Source organism: Mixophyes fleayi, chromosome 5, assembly GCF_038048845.1.
Source record: "Mixophyes fleayi isolate aMixFle1 chromosome 5, aMixFle1.hap1, whole genome shotgun sequence".
Classification (NCBI taxonomy): domain Eukaryota; kingdom Metazoa; phylum Chordata; class Amphibia; order Anura; family Limnodynastidae; genus Mixophyes; species Mixophyes fleayi.
The window spans coordinates 223,397,210-223,420,894 of record NC_134406.1 but is presented as its reverse complement, the minus strand read 5'-3'; the positions used below and the strand labels follow the sequence as shown (position 1 = coordinate 223,420,894).

At 38.4% G+C, this 23,685-nt stretch overlaps 1 protein-coding gene and 1 long non-coding RNA gene across 4 annotated transcripts in view; one reads left to right on the top strand and one right to left on the bottom strand.

Moving 5' to 3' along the window:
* ATP6V1H (ATPase H+ transporting V1 subunit H) overlaps positions 1–23,685 on the top strand; it is a 76,435-nt gene that overhangs the window by 34,816 nt on the left and 17,934 nt on the right. For all 3 annotated transcript variants that reach the window (XM_075213512.1, XM_075213513.1, XM_075213515.1), the window contains exons 11-13: positions 3,682–3,860; positions 15,591–15,716; positions 22,047–22,148. In XM_075213512.1, coding sequence (XP_075069613.1) covers positions 3,682–3,860; positions 15,591–15,716; positions 22,047–22,148 — 407 coding nt within the window. The remainder of the gene's footprint in view (positions 1–3,681; positions 3,861–15,590; positions 15,717–22,046; positions 22,149–23,685) is intronic.
* LOC142159011 (uncharacterized) lies at positions 598–13,725 on the bottom strand. Its single transcript, XR_012692895.1, has 3 exons — positions 13,642–13,725; positions 13,116–13,188; positions 598–2,084 (listed from the first exon to the last, which is right to left on the bottom strand). It is a non-coding gene; the product is annotated as an uncharacterized LOC142159011 (long non-coding RNA).

Sequence of the window (23,685 nt, the reverse complement as noted above, 5' to 3'; positions counted from 1 at the left end):
TGTGAGATATTGTTACATTTTATGTACACATGGACAATGCCACATTAAACACAGATGAAAGGTAGAAGAACGCTAACAGTTTATAAATGCACTTCTGTGCTTAGACGTTTTTCATTACTGTAAAATCATTCTAAATATAAAAATATTTTTTTTCACAGTAATGTAAATATGAGGAATAGAAGCATTTGTATTGTGAAATCTCTAAAGAAAGAAGTATGCAGTGACAGAGAAATAAAAATGATGCTGTATCTAAGCTGGGTTTTCTTAAACTGCTACACACCTTTCCCCATCTAATAACATCTACTCTGCTATCTTTTACGTCTGTGTACACAAAAATTATTTGTCCTCCAACCAGGGCTGTGGAGTCGGTACTCTGAGCCTTCCATTCGGAATACTTTATTTTACCACTGACCGACTCCAACTCCCATAAATGGCAGATGTACAGTATATTAATTTCAGATTTCCTGTACTAGAATGGTAGCTCAAGTCATTTTCATTACACACTGTAAAATCACCAGTCTACTTGTATTAATTGAATGTAAAATATGTTTTTATTAAAATTTGTGTTCAATAAACAAAATTGCTATGAAAGAAAGTACAAAACAAACTATGTATATAATGAAATGTTTTGACAGAAAAATAGAATATACCTTAAAACTAAATATTATATAAAATGTAAAACTAACAGAACGTGATCCTGATGAGCGGTCTTCTGATTACAAACGTTTTATAATTATGTTACCACGTTTTCCTATAAATATATTTTAAAACTCTCCTGTGTATGTTAAGTCTAATAGAAAATGGAATAATTACAGAAAAATAGGATATCTCTTTAATCAATATTAAATAAAACTATTCAACCACAAAATATATTTACTTGAGCAAAAACCTGAACAAGAAAAAGACTGTGAGATGAAAATATAAGTACAGTACTGGTAAGCTGGTTGTTATGAGATCTCCATCTCTAAGTGGCGACACTTTGTATGCTCCTCATGATCCAAATATTGGGTCACAATCAAATTCATCCTCTGTCATGGCAGCAGCACTAGCTTCTTCCAGTCACCCATTCATCCTAACTGGTATCTCAAACAGAGCATCTTCCCCTTTTGTCAGCTGTTGATCATCCAGCAGAATCCGGTGCATTGAATCTACATAAATAGCTGCCAAAACAATCTTGGTAGCTACATTTTTCCCCCCTCTTGTTTTCAATCAACAGAACAACCTTGCCCTGATGTTCCTGTCTTTTTCATTTCATTTCTTTTCTTGGCTCTCTCTTTATGTCGTTTTTACATTTTTATCCTGTATTTGGAGTCTGTACATTTTTTTCCCCTACTGCACCCAAAATTGCCTCCAACTCCACCACTCTGACTCCAACTCTGGCTGCAATTACTTTCTCTCATTCTTCTGTTTACTTTGTGCCCTGTTTACAGCTTGGAACACCAGGGCTTTGGCTCCCAAGTTTTAGTGATGGTATAATTTAGGTATTCAGTGTAGCCCTTCCAGTGCTTTGTACACTGTAGTTGTTGTAAACACTTAACATCTAGTGACACCTCAGGTATTCCCAGTAAGCATTTAGACCCAAATTAGCTTTATACATGAATCAACTTGTTACTCTGTAGTTTCTGTATAACGATAGGATAGGCCAATATTGTGCCATACATAATGTGATTTAATAAAATAATAGATACACTTCAAACCTCACTCTCTCTGATAGAGAGTTGTGATCGTGATCCTTGTCTCCTTCCCCCCAGGTGGCCCACTAACGAGGTCACCGTTTACGAATCTCAGTCTTGTTTGGATTGAGGCTCTTAATGAATTGGACACTGCTCCTTTAGAGTATTGGGCCACCGTCCTTTTTCGGTTCTTAAGTTGTTGTATTACAGGTAGAATAGTGGACAGTAAGGTAGTCAAGTAACTTGTGATTAGAGGAGAAGTCACCGTTGATATTATTCTCACTACCCTTATTTCTGAATTCAGGACAGAAAGTGCTCCCGTGGCTTTGGCTCATTCAGATTTCCCATGGTCAATGAAATAGAGTGAGGATTAGCAGCTCGCACCTCCCTGCTGCTTCCATGCTTTCTGCTCTAGGGATAAAGAGAAACAGTTACCTTCATTCTATAGAGGATGTTCTTATAAATGGACTGCCATGAAAACTGTATAAATACTTCTAAAGCAGACATACAATGTTCTACCTACACATTATTATTGTTAGTTATAATGTTCCAGCATATTTTGTAGTGCTGTACATTGAGGGGATCGTGATACAAACAAATGATAGACAATGACATGAAACAGAAGGTAAAGATGGACTGGGCCAAACGAGCTTACAATCTAAGAATCCTGGGATACACGTAATGCATAAGGTAGCGCAATAGAAATAGTAGCTGTTTGTTTGGGATACATGTTCAAAGATACAGACACTGTTAGTTCCTGGCTCCAGGCAGCCGGCAACCACATCCTAGAGGTATTTTACTGTAATCCACATATATATATATATATAGAGATATAGATATATAGATATATAGAGATATAGATATATATATATTTTTTTTTTGAGCTGTTCTCCACTTTTGAGAATGTTCTCTATAAAAATCTAAACATATACTATAGATTTTCTTTTGTTCCTAGTAGTGCATTATCAGTTAAAAACTGGGAACAGAGACAGAAATCCCCCTTTCTTGTATTTCCTTTTTACATAGTGTGTTAATATTTCAAATATATCTTGATCTGACATCACCAAATGGACAGTAACACCCTTCATGTACAAGGCCAACACATTCAAATAAATATTTTTATAGGTACCTATCAAATTAGAAATTTACTCCTGAATTTCTCTGAAATGACTCGTATGTCCGCTTTACCTAATCACTAGCTCAGTGGTTCCCAAAGTTTTGCAGTTCGCGAAACCCTTAGAGTCTCCATAATTTTTTCAAGGCACCCCTCCAAAATAATTACTGAGCAGTCCTGTTTTAGAAGTAGTTGGGTCAAAAAAAATGTAATAAGTATTTAAGTCAGGACAGAAACACTTATTTAGTTGTATGCAAAAATGCCCCTCTGCATCCAGACACGCTGCACCCCTCTGTCACGCTGCCCCCCCCTCCCACACTGTCCCACCTGCCCTCTGTCATGCTGTCCCCCCTCCCCTACTCCCTGCCACGCTGTCCCTCCCTCCCCTACTCCCTGCCACGCTGTCCCTCCCTCCCCTGCCCCCTGTCACGCTGTCCCTCCCTCCCCTGCCCCCTGTCCCTCCCTCCCCTGCCCCCTGTCACGCTGTCCCCCTCCCTCTTCCGCGGCCAGCCAAAGAAAAAACAGACTAAACCAAAACTTACCAATCCGCGTGGCGCCGTGACCCAGCATCCTCCTCTCTCCCGCAGCTTGTCACTGAATATCGACATTCAGTGACAATCTGCGTAAGAGAGGAGGATGCTGGGTCCCGGCGCCGCGCGGATTGGTTAATTATGGTTTTGTCTGTTTATTCTCTGGCTTGCCCGCGGCACCCCTGTGACAGCGCCGAGGCACCCCTGGGAGCTGCGGCGCACACTTTGGGAACCGCTGCACTAGCTGATTAATCTGCTCACAATCTCTCAACAATGCTAAAACACATCGTAGATGTAAAGTTAACTCTGTGCCACATTTGTTTTCTGTACAAAAAGAGCCAAATGTTTGATTGTTGATTTGTAGAATCTGCTAGAAAAATCCACTGAAAGAGAAACTCGCCAGGAGTACGCACTGGCCATGCTGCAGTGCAAGGTTCTGAAACAGCTGGAAAACTTGGAGCAGCAGAAGTATGATGACGAAGATATAGTTGAAGATATCAAGTTCCTGTTAGAAAAGTTAGGAGAAAGTGTTCAAGATTTGAGGTTAGTATTGAAATATCTATTAATAAGCCAATATAAAATGTGTTACTAATTGAAAAATGTCAGGAACATTAAAACGTATAGGTGTGTGCTGTAGACTACAGTAAACTATTTCATTTTCTAGGATCAGGTGTGGTTCTCATAATAAAAGATACTTTTGACCTTTTTGGTTACTCTGTCTAGAGAAGGTGCCATTATGCACATATGTTTAGATTTCCTTTTTTCCATTTTTGTAATCGCATATAATCTATTTTGATGCAAATCTAAAGTACCTGTTGAAGTGAGCAGTGCTGATAACGTATTACTGCTAGTGTTTGTGACCTTGGCATTTTTTATTTTTTTTTATGCTTTAATAGAAAGCTTTGTTTCCACCCACAATCTCACCAAGATGGGTATTTCATTCATAAAAGGAAATACATGATCCTTTCAACACTTCTAAATACATAATTTCTATTTGGATTTATAAATAGGATCAGCATGTCTGCAAGCTCAAGATTGTTGATATTGGCTGTCTACACTTGTCTGGCTATCACGGTATAAAGACAAGGCACTGTAGCACAATTTTGTAACTAGCTGTTTATTTAAGGCTGAATAAATATTGGTGATCAGGGCAATCTATCTGAGAGTATAACCACCCTGGAAAAGGGTGATTTAGCTCCCAAAATATTAATCTATGCTTATTGTGCCTTAAATGAGCTGTTCATTATTACAAGCATCTCCTGTTTGCCTATTAGTGAGCCCATACGGAGAAGCCAAATGGTTCTGTGCCTTTTGTGATATATGTGAGACCAGCGAGGGACGGCTTGGAGTAAGTGGGTAGTCGGAAGATCCATGAGACAGCCCTGTGATTTACTGACTTGTTGGGATTCAACAGATGTCTAGCAGGTCTGGTGTAATCTGTGCAGTGAAGCCAGAGCAAGAGCATGCACTCACAGGGCAGTGTAGAACCTTAATGGGAGATGTATGTGGACAGTGTTATGCTTCACCATGCCTCCTATGGGTAATGTCGCTCAGGGCTTCAGAACACCTTTTCAACTAAAGAAATGTGGCATTTAATCTCTGCATTCAATCCTCTTCTAATCTGTCTAGATTGTGGGTTGCTATTACACAGGCTTCACTTGTTCTTTTTGCAGCTACATAGTGGTGGGATTCAAATAAATTCACAACCAGTTTTCTGCCCTAATGACCGTTTTAAGTATACAAAAATATATCAATATCAAGAGGCAGTTATCTAGTCAAACCCAGGTTTGCGTGTGTATAAAATATTTGTTATTTTATGCTGCTAATATAGAGATAATTGTAATGAGTGAAGTTGTGCCACACAGCAGTGCCCCCAATTCAAATTAAACCACTGTTATGGCCCTAGTTCATATTATGCCACAGTAATGCCCCTTCATCACACTCTGCCATGCTGCCTTTGCTCCCGCTTCACACACTGCCATGCTGCCTTTGCTCCCGCTTCACACACTGCCATGCTGCCTTTGCTTCCCCTTGCTTCCGTTCCTTCACTTACCTTTTCTATCTTGTCTTCTTGCTCGCAGACTCCTCTCTGCGCCGCTCCTCACTGAACGTCAGGCGTGATGACGTCACGCCTGACATTTAGTGAGGACGGAGCAGGGAGGAGGAGTGCCAACGCCGCGGACAGGTGAGCTTTTTTGAGCCTGCTCCCCCCGCCAATGAAGAGGGTGGACTCAGCCTGTAGTCACCGATTCGCCTAACCGAGCCTAAAATTAGTTCTCACCGTTTCTGGAGAACCGGTGAGAACCGGCTGAATCCCACCGCTCTACATAGACAACAGTAAAGAGGGAAAACTTAGTTAAAGTTGGCTGCACGATGATTGTTTTATGAAACACTGTATTGACATCACTCATTATTAGAAAGTTATGTTTGTCACAGAGAACATCTAGAGAGCTGCAAAACTCTCCCTTCACAATAAAATACATATGTAGAGTGTTTCATAAATAGTTGTCCATTTTTGGACAAAACCCTTATCTTGTTATGCATCATGCTTCAATGCTTCAGCTTGCTCGTGTTTGCTGAAAGAACACTAGCTCAGAACAGAGTAGACTGGCAGTCTGTTAAAGAGGACTGGGCACATGTATCTAGTGCTGTGAGGTGTGGTGAGATGGCGCCCAGCTTAAGGTAACAGGGAGGGCCTCTGGGTATACCCCACATGTGGGACATGTTCTAATAAGGGGAGGGGGGGTTGTCTAAAACTGCACAGCCCCTTTACACCAATGAAAAACATTTGGACAGTGCATTTGCAATAATACTTTCACCCTAGTTCAGGAATAATCAAACTAATTTTTCTTTGGAATTCCCAGCTGTAGATGATATTACCTCTGGGTCCTCAAGTCACTTGCGAGACTGTACAATAATATATGTGCTGGAGGCTCTTCACCTTTCAGGGCATGGATCATGTGAAACAGTTTTTATATGTATGTGTGGAAATATGTTTTCACAAAATAAAACATCAGATGAGGACTGTGTACTTACTCTTGATGCATGAGTTTATACCAAAGCAACATTTTTATAGATGCTACATTTAAATGCAATGCATGGTCTTCAAATCATATGAAAATGAGCTATCCATGGTTTTAGATGTGCTCATTGAAAGTTCATGGTGCCCACTATGTATTTAAAGTACCCTTATACCACAATATTGACATGTTCAGAATGTTGAACAGGCATTCCACAACCCTTCTGTTAAAAAGAATCAACTTCCCACTCCATGACAGAAAGCAGAGGATCATCCTTAGTTGCTGTGACATAACTGGTCTCTGCCCATGCGTATGATTCATACTTCTGCACAGTAAGACTGCAAAACTGTCAGACAAACTCTGCTACAGAGAGTGAAATAGAGCATTGTGAACATTTTTATTTAAGTATATACACTCCAGTTATTTCATGTATCTTATTCATTCAGCTCTATAATACACAGCCTTTGAAATATATATTACTGTCAAGTAGTGGCTTTACTTGCTTTTTAGTCAATTCTTTGATAGGAAATAAGATATATTTGAGGAATTATGCAAGGATAAAGATCGAAAGATTGGATAAATTAACTATCTATATGTATTAAGAGTAAGTACATTATAGTAGTAGAGCAACAATTTAAAAAAAACAAACAACAAAAAAACATACCAAAAAAAACTGCTCCCGACGAGTCTGATAGTATTAGTCCTTGAGAAAGTTGAAATTGGTACAAGCTGCGATGATATATTTATCAATTTGGTGTTTTCACTTTACTAAAGACATAATTGTATTGCTATATGCAAATTTGGAGCATGACTTTATTAGGAAAATCATTGGTCGTGTGCATGGGTGCCAGATTCCATAGCGCCTGACATAATTGACATACATGAAAACATAACAGGTACATGTGTGCAATTGAGAAGAATAAATGCATGGATGCAATGAACAGAACAAATTACATGATATATGAAGTATTCTTGTAATAAAGTAGGTTTCTAAATTGATGTATTCAACAGCGTAGGGACAAGAGTCTGCTTTGTTCACAGATAAATTTGGTCTTGTCCATTTCGAAGGGCCAACAACTGAAATCTGTATATTTGTATGTACCTCTAGTGATTTTAAGTTCAGAGCACATTCTTAAATGGATTTGGCTTTTTAACTGTTTCATGGCTAGGGGTTGGTGTACACCATAATGGCTAGCATCCTTTGTGTTGACTTTGCCTGGAATACATTATTATAAGTCTAAGTAAGCAACTTTTATGTTTTGGGATTTCTTTTTCTTTTCAGATAAGAGAGAGGTCTTTAATTTTGATAGTTTATTTGATTAAATATCTTAATTTTATGGGCTTTAAATAGTGGAGAGTGTGCATAATTGCAAAAAAATACACTTCTTCTGAGTTCTTCCCATAGTTACTTATATACAGTTAGCAGAGCTCCATAAATTTACCCCAGTATTTTAGGACCTCGTTGTCCCGAGTATGATGATATCAAATACTGCCTAATAGGGAGATTGTGATTTGGGTGATGTTATTTAAGCATATTCTATACTGTAAACAAACCTTTACTGTGATTATCACAGCAATCACGTAATTCTGAATCATGTCATATGGTTTTTGGACATTACTTAATCACTTCAGGCTTTCAGACAGCCATTTATGGATCTCCGTCCTGTCGCTGTTCTCTAAAGTCCGAGTTCCTTCCTGCTGCTTATATACAGCTGCAAACAAGTGCGTAACTATGGCCATAGCAGTTCATGTGACCAGTAAGGTCCCAGAAGTACACAGGGCCCGGTCCTAATTGAACAAAATGATCCTTAACACAAACTGCTATTAATGCAGTGCCCTTGGTACTGACTGGGAATGGAGCACAAATCCTGGTAGGTAGGACTTTATAATGGTGGGTGGCGTTCCACATCACAATTTTTTTGTGAGGCTCAGACATTTCTATTTACAGCCCTGGCAGCACGGATTAATGCCCAACCACGTCTGTCCATTGTACTTATGTTACATCCACAAAGAACAAAGCTAAAAGTAAAAATATCTACTATTAGAATTATAAAAAAGTCTCTTGAGCTAATAGTCAAATAAAAGATGATTTCAATGTAGTTTTTCAGGATCTTGTTATGTATATCGCCATGTATCTTATTACTCTTCATACTTTGGTCTTCTGACTTTTGTTGCTGACTTTTAGAACCAGGACAACAGGAGATTAAATGCTTAATGAGCAACATTGTACAATGGCTGTAATGTGCATTACCCATTGCAACCAATCAGAAGTTTATGTTCGTTAGTATGACTTACACTAGGCTTATCAAAACCCATATCTAGTTAGTTACTATGAGTACTGCGCTGGTTGACAATGGTTGATTGGCAGATGCAGTCTTGACTTTGTTTTTATTTTTTGTTTAAGCCAGGGTTCAAATAACCTTAGGTGCATATTGAATTAGATGCAGAATACGCGCCAGAACGGCCCGCAAAGATAATCCACGGTATCGAAACACCACAGATTTCTGTTCGCAACCCTATGGGGTGCAAATGGAAATCCGTGATGTTGCGGTACCGTATCGACACACTTACTTGCGTAGCCGCGATGCCAGAACCTAATTGAATATACCCCTTAATGTTAAAATATGCTATGGTTCTTTTCTCAGTGTATTGTAAGGAGCATGTGTTAATGGGTGTTCTTTTTCCTTACTACAATACTTGTCAATCAATGTTGGATCATTTTTAATGGGTGTCTAATGATTTACACTTATACGTGTCCCAATCGATTACACACAGTGGAGGCAGCTATTTTGTGGCATGATCAAATATTCACTGATGCCTCACTAATGTCCCTAGTTCCCAGTTGATCAAGCGACAGGACGGAGATCCATAAATGGCTGTCTGAAAGCCTGAAGTGATTAATTAATGTCCAGAAACCATATGACATGATTCAGAATCACGTGATTGCTGTGATAATCACAGTGATGGTTTGTTTACAGTATAGAATATGCATAAATAACATCACCCAAATCACCATCTCCCTATTAGGCAGTATTTGATATCATCATACTCGGGACAACGAGGTCCTAGAATACTGGGGTAAATTTATGGAGCTCTGCTAACTGTATATAAGCAACTATGGGAAGAACTCAGAAGAAGTGTATTTTTTTGCAATTATGCACATTCTCCACTATTTAAAGCCCATAAAATTAAGATATTTAATCAAATAAACTACCAAAATTAAAGACCTCTCTCTTATCTGAAAAGAAAAAGAAATCCCAAAAAAATGCAATAAAGAAATTGATGGCGCTGATGTTCTTCCACAAAAACAAATAAGCAACAGACCAAACCAAAAATACAGTCTTAAGGGCATATTTAATTGTTCCAGTTTTCCACAGCGTAAAAAAGTATTACCGTTATTACAATGATACGAAGCCGGATTTCAGCTTGCAGCTCCCTGAGCCACGAGCTGAAATCCAGCGTGAAAGGTACCGTAATAACAGTATTTACGCGCACTATTACCATAATGATGGTAATAGTGCGCTCGCCGCGTTACTTTGACCAGTAACGCCAACAATTGAATATGCCCCTTAGAGTCGGTCTTCGTTTAAATAACTTGTTGTAGATGGTGAAAACTTCTTTCAGTGAATTATCTTCAGACGTTGCAGTTGTTGAAGAGGTTATATCTCAAATCAATGAGAAATAATGTTAGTTAAAAACAGGAAATTGTTTTTAAATTATGCCAACATTCAAAATCCCAAATTTTATGCAACCAGTGTATTGTGTGACTGGTGAATTGCACCAACATGGCAAAATAATCATGGAATCAATACTTGGTAAGCATGCCAAACAGGTAGTTACTTACATTCAATAATGTTCCCTTCAATAAATTATCAACCGTATCACTTTTGTTTTGTTCTTTTGAGTAGATCTCTAACAGAATCCTCAAAGTAAGAGAGAAAATGTGCAGTAGGTATAATACTCTGTGATTTGAGGTTTGTATAATAATAAATAACAGATTTTGCACTCACATGTGAACAAGGGTAAAACTGGTTATCAAATAGCCAACCCTTTTTGACCAGGTTTCTAATCTTCAGCAGCATCTACCCCGCACAATATGGAAAAATCTTCTTTTATGATTTGTTTAAACCATAAAGAATTTTAGTACATCTAAACACTTCAAAGTTATAAAATGTAGAAAGCAGACTCCTTCAAACAAATAATGTTTGGGCTCCTACCAGACAGATGGTAAAACACAGCATCCATAATATAAATGTCTAGTGGCGTGTGTTAGTCTGTCTGTGTGTGTGTGGAAAAAATAAAACCAAGCTGCAGCGCCACCTGCTGGGCGGAGTTATACACTGACCTACTAAATTCTTAGTGTGTGTGGAAAAAAAAATTCAGAAAGGGCTGAAATTTGGTATACTAAGATGTTGTTTTTTTAATTTGTTAATTTAATTTGTTAATTGTTAAAAGTGTTTATAAAGATTTTAAAAATATATATATATATTTCTTGAAGGAGAAGTGACAGTTGGGAGTGGTTGGTGGTTGCTGGGGGTGACAGTGGGGAGTCTTTGGTGGTTGCCGGGGGTGACAGAGTGAGAGGAGTGTGATACTCAGGACCGCTGAGAGAGATCCCTGTGTCTGGATAGATGTGGCGATGAAAATGAAGGATGAGGTGATGGAGAAGAATGATGAGGTGGTGACATGTGGACAAAACCACGTTAAAAAAGGGTGCTTACGTCGGGAAGTAACGCTCTTCCCCTGAGGGGGCCTGGGCTGGGCCCTAATGCATGACAAGAACCTTTTTAACACCTTAAGTAGCTTGATTTGACTAGAATGCATGAGTATCATGCACGGGTTAACTTGTATAGATATAATCTCCTGCGGCTACAAAGTTTGAATACACCCGGGTTGGAAGAGCCACACATAGGAGAATCCAAAGCAAAGAGGGAGTTCAGCTTCATGGAGTCTGTAATTAACCTAACCAAAATGTTTCAATACCAAGGGCATCTTTTAAAAAAATCCTGAATAATTATATAGAAATCATCTTGGAAAAAGGTAACCTTGTTATTGGAACACTTTGGTTAGGTTAATTAGTTTGGTCTGTTATTTGTTTTTTGTGCAAAACTTTATTATATTTTTTTGTGGTTTATTTGAGTTTTGTGTGGATGTAACTCTGGGAAAGCTGGCTGCTCCTGTTCTTTTGGAGAGTAAATTGATTTTTTGCTTAGCTATCTATGTGATCAATTGAGTATTTGGTTCAGCCCCAAAATGCCTGCCCCACTGTGATAAGGTACTGAGAAGACTAGAAAAAATATGTAAAAGACTATCCATTGCGGTCATATGTCCATATGACCGCAAATTCCAGTTTTTATGTCATTTACGCTTAGTCCAGCTATATCTGTAGGAGCACTATAGATGTTTGTCTGGTGAGAAGTTGGAACATTGTTTGAACTTTACAAGTAATACTAAAATATTTACTAAATAAAATCTTCAGAGTCATATGCTTGTTTGCAAACAGAATTGATTTATCTGTCTCCAGTGACAGAGAGCATCTTGATGAAAGTTGAAGATCTCATTAAAATTCCTTACACATCCAGATTCCGTTTTACTGGCCTCAGATGTCTTGGATACCTTTAGTTAGCAAAAGATTTACAGATAATTGGTTGCTCCACTCTAGTCTGTATTAAATGGTTGTTATAAATATGGCTGAATTTCTGGGAACTGTCCTTAAGGAGAGAGACACTTATCTTACAAATTGACATGTTTACTGGACCATTTTATGGAGCAAGATTTTTCTTTGTTAGTGTTGTGCCATCTTTGTAAATATCAAAATTTGTCTACTTGTTGTTCATACATTGCTGGTCTGGTGGAGTTATAGAACTGTGAGTAGGCAAATGCCTACGATAAAATAGTACATTTATCTTGCTTCCTTTGGTTTTCCTTGACTTGGAGTAGCATTGTATTGCTGCGCTTTTGTTTTAAAGAGCAGGTAAAAGCACTATTTGACATGTAATATGAAGCAGTGGTTCCCAAACTTTTCCAGGCCGATGCCACCTTGGTTCTATAAACTCATCCCCAGCGCCCCCAACACCCATTGAGGATAATAAAGTAAAACAGTAATGATTAATTTCACATTCTTCAAAATCCAATTAAAGTTAGCTAAAAATATTAATATACAGCAAGGATTATTGCATGAAAAATATTTCTACACATTTTGCTAACTGAAAAATAAAATAAACACTGCACTCGTACTGAATATGTTGTAATTGACTTCTGAAAAACAAGGTTTTCAGCTGTTAGATTTCAATAGAGTTCCAGTGAGCACTAGAAGAAAATGAAAAAAAGAAGCAACCAATGTAGTAAGAAGGAAAGGACCACCTCCAGTGACCCCCTGCTGCCCCCTTGCCTCATCACCCCGCTTTGTAAACCCTGCGCCCCAAAACAGGCATTACCGCCCATGTTGGGAACCGCTGATATAAAGCAAAGGCTGTGATTGAGCTGAATATTATACATAAGTGTTTATACCTAACTTTTTAATGTAAGTTAAGCAATACAAGCAAATGTCTTATTGATTGCTATAGGTCGGTGCATATTTACTCCTATGCAATGTCAGTAAAATATCCTGCATTTCCAGATGTAGCGGGCAAATCCATGTTTGCTCTTTCCAGTGGTACTGCAGTGTTCTCCCCAGCACTTATTTCGCGAACACACCAAATACCAGTTTCACAGACCCTTACTTGATTTTGGGCTTTTGTGTTAAAAAAACAAACAAACAAAACCAGATAAGTCTTACCTCCTCCAGCGGTCCAAATGCAGTGATGTTTGATGCAGAACACTGTCCAGACTCCACTGCAGGCACAGGATTTCTAAAGGGGACATATCCAAGTGTTAGATTTCGTAACAAAAAACTTTAACAAGTGCACAATTCATAGGCTTATTGTGTGAAGGCAATGTTCACCTTCTTTCCTTTTATTGGTCCAAATGGAGATGACAAGTAATCCGAATAGACGGCCCTAACATGTCCTTTCATCACACATATGTTCCTTCTCACACCACTGCCCCCGCCCCCTCTGCATCTCTTATAAACTATGGTGTAGAAATTCTACCCCATACTTTGCAAGTCAAATATAGAGCATGAGGTGCCAATAAAATGGTCAGTTTCTCCACCATAGTTTGAAATATAGAGCATGATGTGATCAATATTAGACATTCACCCCCCAATTTATTTATTTTTTAACCTCCCCACTTCCTGCATTGTGCTTTGGGCACCCTCTTTTTAAAACATTAAAATAAATAATAATTAGATTGTATTTACTCACTGTTTTTTCTACTGAAGACTGGTCAGCAGATGCAGGAGGCTCCTCAAAATTCTTTTCTCTTCAATGGCTGCCCAAACGCTCCCCAGATTCTTCACACAGGAGAGGGAGGGGTGGAGCGAAGCAGTGCATGCTGGAAGGGGAGGGGGGGGGGGTCGGGAAATAACTTTACTCACACGGTCTGTCACTGACAGTCAGTGTGAGAACACTGGCAGGGCCAGCAACATTGGTGGACGGAGGCGCCGCCGAACAGTCGGATCACATGACGTCAGTGATCATGTACGAGTGCGGCAGCCGGACGCCTCGGCTTAACAGGGAGTCAGAGTACCGGTAGTTGGGACGGACAGTACCAAACATCTGGTGCCACGCCTCTGCTGCACCTCTGCCGCAAACTGCTGACTAGATTAGAAAATCTGCAGGTCCCGGCGCCCTAGGCAACTACCTAAGGTTGCCTAATGGAAGCACCGGGCCTGCTAACTGGCACTATGTAAGCACTACAGCCAGCCGTGTGTGTTAGACCATTGACCTGCAGTCTGACCAGTCCTGGCAGGTGTGGACAAAAACCTCCCAACATTTTTCAATATTGCAAAAGTTACGCTGCCCCCACCCGGCTGCTTCTTAATGCGTCCCGGCTGGCAACATTTTTCAGGGAGAACACTGTACTATATGTTATTATTTTTGTTGTTCTTTTATTATTAAATAACATAGGGTCTAGAATTTGCAGACGCACATTTTTGGGTGTTAGGTGACAAAAAGACTCCAAGTGCTTGTAGGTTTATTTTGCAACAATAGAAATAAAACTCAATTATTTCCAGGAGTCATCTGACTTTAGAGTTTTTAAGGGTTCTGGTCTGCACCTTACCAGACAGTGGTCCAAGTGGATCTGCTATTGTAGTCTCCATCTATGTGTTTTTAGAGTTAGATCTCTTCTACTGGCTGTAAGATTCTTGTATAATTGCCAAATAGCTAATTAAATATATTGTGTATAGAATAGACCACAAAATACACAATTTATATAAAATCTACACATATTCAATAGATAAAAAATAAATATCTTCTTTCTCTTAGAAATGCTTTTGAGCCATGTTTTTATGTAAAAAATGTAATACAGTCCACAGTTTTAAAATAGGTGTTGGTCATTAGTGAGATGATCTAATAATAATCATTGCAAAAAAATATATCTTTAAATCTTTACCATATATAATGCTTAGAGCATTAAATATGGGATTCAAGAAAGGATTCTTGTTCCAGATTTTGTCCATTTCCCAACGTCCTAGGAATAGTTTGGCTAGACTGGGAGCCACAGTTTTACCTATAGCTACTCCCTTTTTCTGACAGTAAAATGTATGATTGAATTTTAAATATTTGAGCTAAAATAAATTGAATATAATCTAATATACCGTAAATAACCTTTATGGCGGGGCATGACATGTTTAAGAGAAAATATTTCACCAAAGATATAGTGCTGATGAACATCTCAATTGAATCTTTCAGAAATGAAGATTTAGATAAAGTGTTTAAAGAAAGAAATCTAAATATTTTGGACAAACAAGTTATCAAGTTAATTCCTGAGATAATGAAAAAAATTAATTTAAGGATCATCCATATAAATATATTCCAATTCATTTTTATAATGCAATTTATTCAGTTGGGCTTGTTCAAGTAAAGGCAGCAATAATGCAAGGTGTCCAGTCTATATATCAAATGGATGAATCCATATGTATCCGCAACATTGGGGAAAAAAACAAACTATACACACCCACACAGATACATATGTAGATACATACAGTGCTCAAAGCAGGCTGGTATACAATGTGTGTGTATATTCGTCAAAAATGAAAATATATAAATTGATATAGATATATAGATAGATATATATCTATATATGTTTTTTTTCTAAGCCTGTTACAGTGATGGTAAAAGTGTAATGGTTATCCTTTGCTTACTTGCAGTTCATTTGATGAGTACAGCTCTGAGCTGAAGTCAGGAAGGTTGGAATGGAGCCCAGTCCACAAATCGGAAAAGTTCTGGAGAGAGAATGCTGCGAGATTAAATGAGAAGAATTATGAACTCTTGAAGTAAGTGCCAGTGTGCGTTATACCTTTTAATAAAATAAACTTTAGACCAATTTTTTTCCATAGGTCTGTCTATGCAGAAAGAGAGCTTAGGCATCTGGAAAACAGTTTTAGGAGTTAAAATGATACTATGTATGTAATATACATTCTACCTTAATGCAATTAGTTTTACAGTATATTAGAGTGATCTAAGCAAGCAGTCAAAACCTGTTAAACTGCTAGGAGAATTTATTCATTTTGCAGAGCAGACAGAACACGCACACACACGTTTTTATTGCATCGTGAGGACCCATGTCAGGAACATGCCTCATAGGGACGACCCCTTTCCTAATACCCAATCAACAGGACAATAAAATGGGAATGTTTAGGAGCTGTTTGTCATTGTAGCTATCACTTGAGATTTTCAGTTTGACCTAGACTTAAACATTGACATTTCACTGCCTGGTGGGAACTGTTTCATGCATTCTGGCCATCTGAGGACATCCATGAACATGTATACAGCAACAACTTGCCATGGCTAGTTAAAAACAGGTCATGGTCAACCACTGTGTATCAATTTAACTATTTTTATTTCTCTTGATAGCTGTAGAATTTCACAGCTAATCAGTTCTGATTTCCGCATCTTAGCCATTATACATTTGAAGCAATAAAGCTCTCCATGCACCCAGTATGTCTGAATAAACTTCATAATTTGCTTCTTCACATGTTTTATCTCCGCCATATCCCAGGTTTATTGACACTTCTTTACTACCGGAAAAAAAACAGAATTCCATTACTGATGACTCTGAGAAACACAGAAAACATGATATGAGTAACAAAATATTGGGCTGCACCAATCTTTGGAAGCCTTGGATGTGCTTTGGTCTCGTGTTGCTAGATCCTTTCATCATTTCCCTTTGAACGAAATGTATGCCCACTTGTGTCTCAGAAGATGAGCAATCCCCTGAATCAGACTCAACACTCCTTAGATGGACTAGTTCTAAAGAAATATGGTTGTATAACCAATCGATTTAAAGGGTAGGATTCAAATCCATATATCAGATATGAGATTTCAAACCTACCTGCTGAATCAGTGTTCATCTCTTTCAAATTATTATTTTATTCCGGCAGTCTCGAGTCATTAAAAGTTTGGTGGTCTTGGCAAGTTGGAAGGTACTTCTGGGAGGCGGTAATATTGTGGGTGCATCGTGATGCTGTGTCCAATCATGTCTGCCAGTTTATTAAATCCTAAGCTTCGTGGAAGACAGTATTTGGGGATTTTTAGCTCCACATTCCTAAACAAAATGCATATACAATCAGGACCTCTGAAATATGACAAAGCAGCTAGTCTTGCAAACATGCAGACATTTTAAGTGGCCACTCCACATACTTCACTTTTCTCTGCAAGAAGGCAAGAAGTTTCATTGCACTTTTCATTGCTGCTAGCAGGCTTGGAACTATCCTACCTCGTTTTCATCAGATTTCAATAGTTGTGAAGTCCTTGCAGTCTCAGAAAGTGTTTGTGCTTCTTCGGGGATATCCAAAATATATCTGGAACAAAAGGTAGTTAACATCATCTTAGAAACTTTCCCCTTCCCTTCTTAGATTGAATAAGACTACCTGTGCAAGGGTTGACCGTTGCAAGCAAAGCCCAGTTTTTAAGTGAAGGCTGGTTGGATAAATTGCTGTGGTACATCTGCTGTTTCTCATCATTTTTTTTTTTTAACCTCTTCAGATAATTGATTAAGCACGTTTCATTTTCGAGATTTTAAGGCAGCCGATGAGATCAGCTCATTCCTACTTGGCTCATAGATCCTCGTCTGTGTTTTCCAGTATAGCCGTGCAACCTTCCATCTTTGTTTGGCATTCCACAATGCTCAAAACCTTTTGTAAGCCATGGCCATCCTTCAGTGCCAATGAGAGGGAGTCTTGAATGTACTGGTTTTATTATCGTAGCCAGCTACCAGTCTCACAGCATTTACTACTTGCAAAAAGTTTGATGGAATGGTAAAGTCACCCATTCCCATCTCCATGGTAGCTCATCTGGTCTGTTATGGTGGCCTTCTCATTTCTCAATATTTCTGCTTGATGTATTCCATGTTTACAGACTGATCTGATACGATTGTAGAGATGCTGCTCCATCTGTATGATACATCTGACATTTATAAATGTGAATAAAATTTTGTCTTGGATCATGTTGTTCAAAAGCTTCCAGAAATTACCATTGATGTCAGGCGTAGCAGGCTGAGCAAAGTCAAACAAAGACAGAAATGCTGTTGCCAGCTTTGGGTTTGTTGCCAGCTTTGGGTTTGTTGCAGTTTTGGTTTAGCGTACATTTCTTCATGTCACCACAAGTAAGTTCTTGCAAACAAGTTTTGGCAAGTGGCACAGTGCTTGAAACTTTTGGGAACCACCATATCTTTTCCTGGTTGCATGGAATCCGAACACCACGTCCTGTCCTTAGTACATCGGAGTTGAAAACAAAGTTGCCTCTATTCTGAAAATGTTTGAATTGTATGCGCCTTTCCTTCGAGTGCTTGGGAAATTTAAGTTCCCAGGCAAATTCAGTCTCATTATGATGAACATGCTTGATATGTCGGGCTATTTTTGAGAACAGTTTCTCGCAGTACTGCTTTTAGTGATACACTCTAGAGTCACCACTGTTTTTGGAAAGTGGGCGGACACAACATCAGTTTTTCTGCCTTCTGTGTTTAAAACAATGTTGCCATCAGGTGGTGGTATTATTATTATTATTATTATTATTATTATTATTATTATTATTTGTTGTGTGTAGAACAAATCTCTGTGATTTTTGTTTTTGTACCCTTCCCTGCAATCTCATCACTGCTGTTGTTGGTGTCTGAACCACTCTCCTCTGAAAGTTCAGGGACATAATTGTCTACACTGCTTTCCAGGCTATAGGCAAAACCACCACCAGTGCAACTTAGAATATTAATATTTAGACATCGGGATGGTTTCATACATTACTGTTCCCACCTTTCTTTTGTCAGCAGAAGGTAGTCTCTCTCGGATTCCCGTTTTGTGTACTTAGGAGAGGAAGGTGCAATCACCTTTTCCTGCGGCGCACGGAGGACACTGGTGGTTCTGTGGTGTGGTAGAGGACTTCACATAATCCAACGTGTGAATGAGCTTACAGTTCCACTAATGGACAGTGGTGGAGTACACACACTTTACCTTCCTCTGCATAAACACACACACTTTGTGTCCAACAAAAGTGACTCCTTGGGACATGCCAGATGTTGATGCTGGGTTTATTAGGAAGGTCTCCTTCATTACCTAGCATAGTCCGTTTCGTGTTGGTGTGTAAACAGATCAATGTTCCCACAAGTATAGGAATAGAAGTATACATTCAGAGGCTATTGCTAGTTGTTTTTTTTATTTATTTATTTATTTTTGCATGTTATTGTTTAGCTTTTTGTCTGCTTCTATCTTTTTTATGTTAAACCCTTAACAATTGGCACATGTTTGTCCCATGCATGTTTGGATTCTTTTGCTTCATAAGTCCCATTCACGTGGAGATTATTCCAAGGAGCAAAAATGTTTGTTCTTATGTTATCAATTGGTTTTACTCCAAATTTCAGAGTGTGTCCTCTTGTTCTCAAAAATAAATATTTCAAAATACTGCCTTCCTCAATACCTTTTGTTATATTTCAATACGTGCATATGCCTGACTTCAGCACTTAGATTATAGTGGGGGTGCCAGTGGAGGGACACCCACTGAATTGCTACAATAACTACAAATAGAGTAATTTCTTTAAAATCTGCTAGGAGCCATGAAACCAGTTGTAGTGATTAGATAGCATTTTACACAGCCCATGTTGATTTTAAACTGTAAATGGCTATTACTAAGCTATGGAATGACATCAATGATTATTTGTATTGGTAGCAGAGTGACTCTGAGATCTAAACTTTTTGTCTATCCAGCGTGATGTTGTAAGTATGGTGTTATTTTATTTAGAGTAGCTATACAATAAGTTATTATTTAGAGATTATCTTGTAATGAGTGAGGAGTAATATTCCCCTACTGTGCACACATTAAAAAGCAGCTGAAGGCTACAGGCTTGTTTACATTCTGGTCTCGTGTATAAAATCTGCTTATAAATCATCCATTCGAGAAATCAATATTTGCATTTATCCAGTAGGTGTTTACCAATCAGCTAAGTTTATGCTTAGTAACTGTATTAAAGATGGAAGTTCAGTGTTTATGTGGGGATGAGTACACATGATGTGCACAGTACCTTATTAAGGTTTGCTGCATGGAAACAGAAAACATTCTTGCTCTGGTTTGTACACTACGTTTGTATGAACCAGATTCTGTCTGAAAGCTGTGGAGTTCTGGACCCATGTGCAGTCGCAATGCTCCTAGCAGAATAATATGTGGCCACAGAGATTATTTTACCAGCGCACTTACTGAGGAATTTAAATAGCGAAGGGTTGAGCAGCTTGCAGCCCGCATGCTATTTTATTTATGTCATTTGATGTGGTTATGTCATTAGGTTCTTTTTTGTAAGAAGCTGTAGACGGTCTGAATATTACTCTTTCTGCATGATCTCTGAAGTGATTGGCACAGCATTGTATAACTATAACCTGATGAAAAGAAAATTGAGTAGTAGCGATGTCCGTAGAATGCTCATTTTGCTTAGTAGATGAAAGCTGCTCACTTTAAGAGAGAGGCTTAAATTACCTTTGAATTTCTTCTGTATCAATCTAAATAGATATCTCAAGTGATCAAAAAAAATGTTATGCATTTGTCAATTTGTTTTGAATCGTGGACCAATTTAAAGTTTGTACTAAACTGTTTCTTAAAGATAAATTTTCCTATCAAGCTGTGTGATTTTTCCCTGACTACAAGGAAAATTGAGACAGTGGTGCACCCCCCCCCCCCCCTTTTTTTTCTTGAGAGCATAAAAAGTTTTTTTTTGTCAAGCAATTCGATCTCTTACAGGGGATTTACTTTGTATTTTTGTTTTACTATAGAACACACAGCTGTCATCATTATCAACACATAAACTTGTTCTAAGATTTATGGACTTACAAAGAATGCCCTTTATGTGCAACTCAAATAGGGTACATGTTTTTGCACATGTGCAGTTAGTCAAAGCACATTTTGTACGTGGTACAAATGGACCTGTGTCCACCTTCACATCCGTACTGTGAACCAGAAATAGGCCTGGTCAGTGTGGGACTGGACCGTCAAAGGGGCATGGAAGCAGAAATTCCTCTTGCAGAATGGCTTCCAGCCTACTACTGAAAGGCGATGGGACTTTTCCCGACATCCCTGGGCTAGGACAATAGAAGAAAATAGGGACCCCCTGCAGTGACAACTTTGCCACCCCATTGGCCCTAGTATAATTTTGAGGTCCCTAAGACACCCCCCACCCTCCAAAACATACACATTTTACAATTCCACTACCCTTACTCACCACTTTATTACTCCACTATGATCAAATGAGAATTTTTGCATCTTTTAATCCAACGGAATTCTGGTATTTTTTTAATCCAAACAGAAATGTCATTTATTTGTAGTCTAAAAGGAAAAGCCAAATCAGGTGGTCTTTTAAACCACACTGAAATCCAAATGAGGTCTTCTTGCAATCCACTAGAAAAAAACATTAACATAAAAACTGTTCTGCTCGGATCCCCGATGCAGCACAAAAATTAACTTAAAAGACCGCCACTTATGTGTGCTGTGCTTGTCTAAGGCCCATTGTTCATTCCTACATGTAGTGCACAAATCCATTGACATGAATGGGCTATAGGAATAAATTTAGACCATAAAAAATAGTGGGGAAAATACAGTACAATGGTAGATAAACCACTTGTGTAAACCCCTAGTAGACATGTACACTATGCCTTCCCATAGACTTGAATTGACTTTCCCAAGTGCATTTGACATGCTTTGAACATATCGAAAAGCAACAAGCAGCATCTAAAAATAATGCAATTCAATTGTATGCAGACATAAGTGCAAACACAAAAGAGTACATGTGCTTTGAAAAGAATGGGTTCTATTTAAACATACAGTTGCATGCTTTACAAAAATGCAAGTCTATTGTAGCATTCAAGCGCCAGTAGCTAAACAGCTTTAGACTCTATAAATGTTTTAGTTTTAAAACCATATTGCAAGCTTGACGTGGGGTTGCAAGCTTAAATGTTGTGTTCAAAATATAATCTAATACTTCATATTTTTATTTTGCAATAGTAAGGAGGAGTACTGAAAACAACTGTGTAATTTTTTTGTTGCAACATATGTCAGAAAAGGTTAATGTAATACAAAGGTCACGTACTATGAAACCTTCCCGCAATGACCTATGCTTTTTTAATATTTTGTAGAATCCTAACAAAGCTTCTGGAAGTCTCTGATGACCCACAAGTCCTTGCTGTAGCTGCCCATGACGTAGGGGAGTATGTACGGCATTACCCCAGAGGAAAGAGGCAAGTGCATCAGGTTTCCTTATAACATCACAGCATTTGTTATTTTTCTGCTTGGTCTGGTAAATGATTCTTTGTACAATGACCATAATATAGTGTAGTTCAATGATCTAGGGCATTTTGTTGTTTATTGAATCAATACCCACATGGACAATATACCAGCATACTACTTGGTACTGGTATTAAGTAGACACATAAAGTACTATTTCTCTTCTGAGATATTTCTATACATCCTGAAATCCTGTGCTTGTGCACTAAGTTGATGTGTATAAACATCATGTAAAGATGACGACTGATTCACATATCCCAATGAGGATCTTGTTGACATTAAATCCCTACCATTGCATACATTGAGCTGAAGGTTTTCTTATTCTCTATGCACTGCTTTTATTTTTCATTTTACCTAAATTGTAGTTTTTAGTCTAACTTGAAAAGGAGCTGTGGCAACAGCATCAAAACTTGTACTTCCAGGTGTGTCTGTTATTTGTCTTCGAAGGATATAGCCCTCTGTTGAATGCCACCCTCCTATTCATCACTGGCTATTTGAGGACTGATTAATATGCTGTTTTATGGAGATCAACAAAGGAAGTTGTATGCATTTGGATCTGTTACGGGTTTGTCTCCAATGCCTGCAGTGTTGCTAGAAAATAGCCATGACAAGCTTCCATTTGTGACCTATCTGCTACGAAATGCCCCTTGTATTGGACACATAACCGCATCTATGCCTATTGTGTTTCATCATTGAGATTGTAGTTACTAAAAAATGTGCACTTGTGTTGGACTTATATATTTGCTCAAAAAAATCCACATCAACCAATTGGCTAAACATTTCATTACATAGCATAAATACAATCAAACTCATCGGCCTGATTCATTAAGGAATGTAAAACAAACGTATTGTGTGTTTTTTGTGTTTTTGCAAAAATGCACGTAATTCGAGCTTACTGCTGTCCATATTCAACTACAGACTGATCTGAAGAAACTTCTCTTATTGAATATGGGTGTAGGTCCGCTCTACTTATTCGACACTTGTCGTATTGAGACAGATGCAATACACTGTAACATACGTACAGTACATATGCGCAATATAAAGTCCCAGCAGAACACACAGGAAAAAAAAAGTATTCAATTATTGTCACCTGACATTTTTGTTACTTATCAGGATGTTATTAAATGTCTAATGTCTACATAAAATGCATTTTTACAGTTGCTCTTGATTGCAGAGATATGTTCTAGCTTACATACCCGACCGTCCTCACTATCACGCTTGTATCGGATGATTCTGCATGTACTCAAGCTTGGCACACTCTTACTGTACATTGACCATGTGCATACGCCCCATTACCTCGCCCTTCTGCACTTTAAACGGTAGGGTGTTTGAAGTGTAATCTACGTGTGAACATGTATTGTGTGGTTCCTTGGCGTATATGTTTCAGTTTCTCTCATGCACAGAGTGAAAAAAACACAAAATTCACCACGTAAATGGACATGTGTTCCTTAATGAATCAGGCCCATCTTGTCTATTTCCATCCAAATTGTT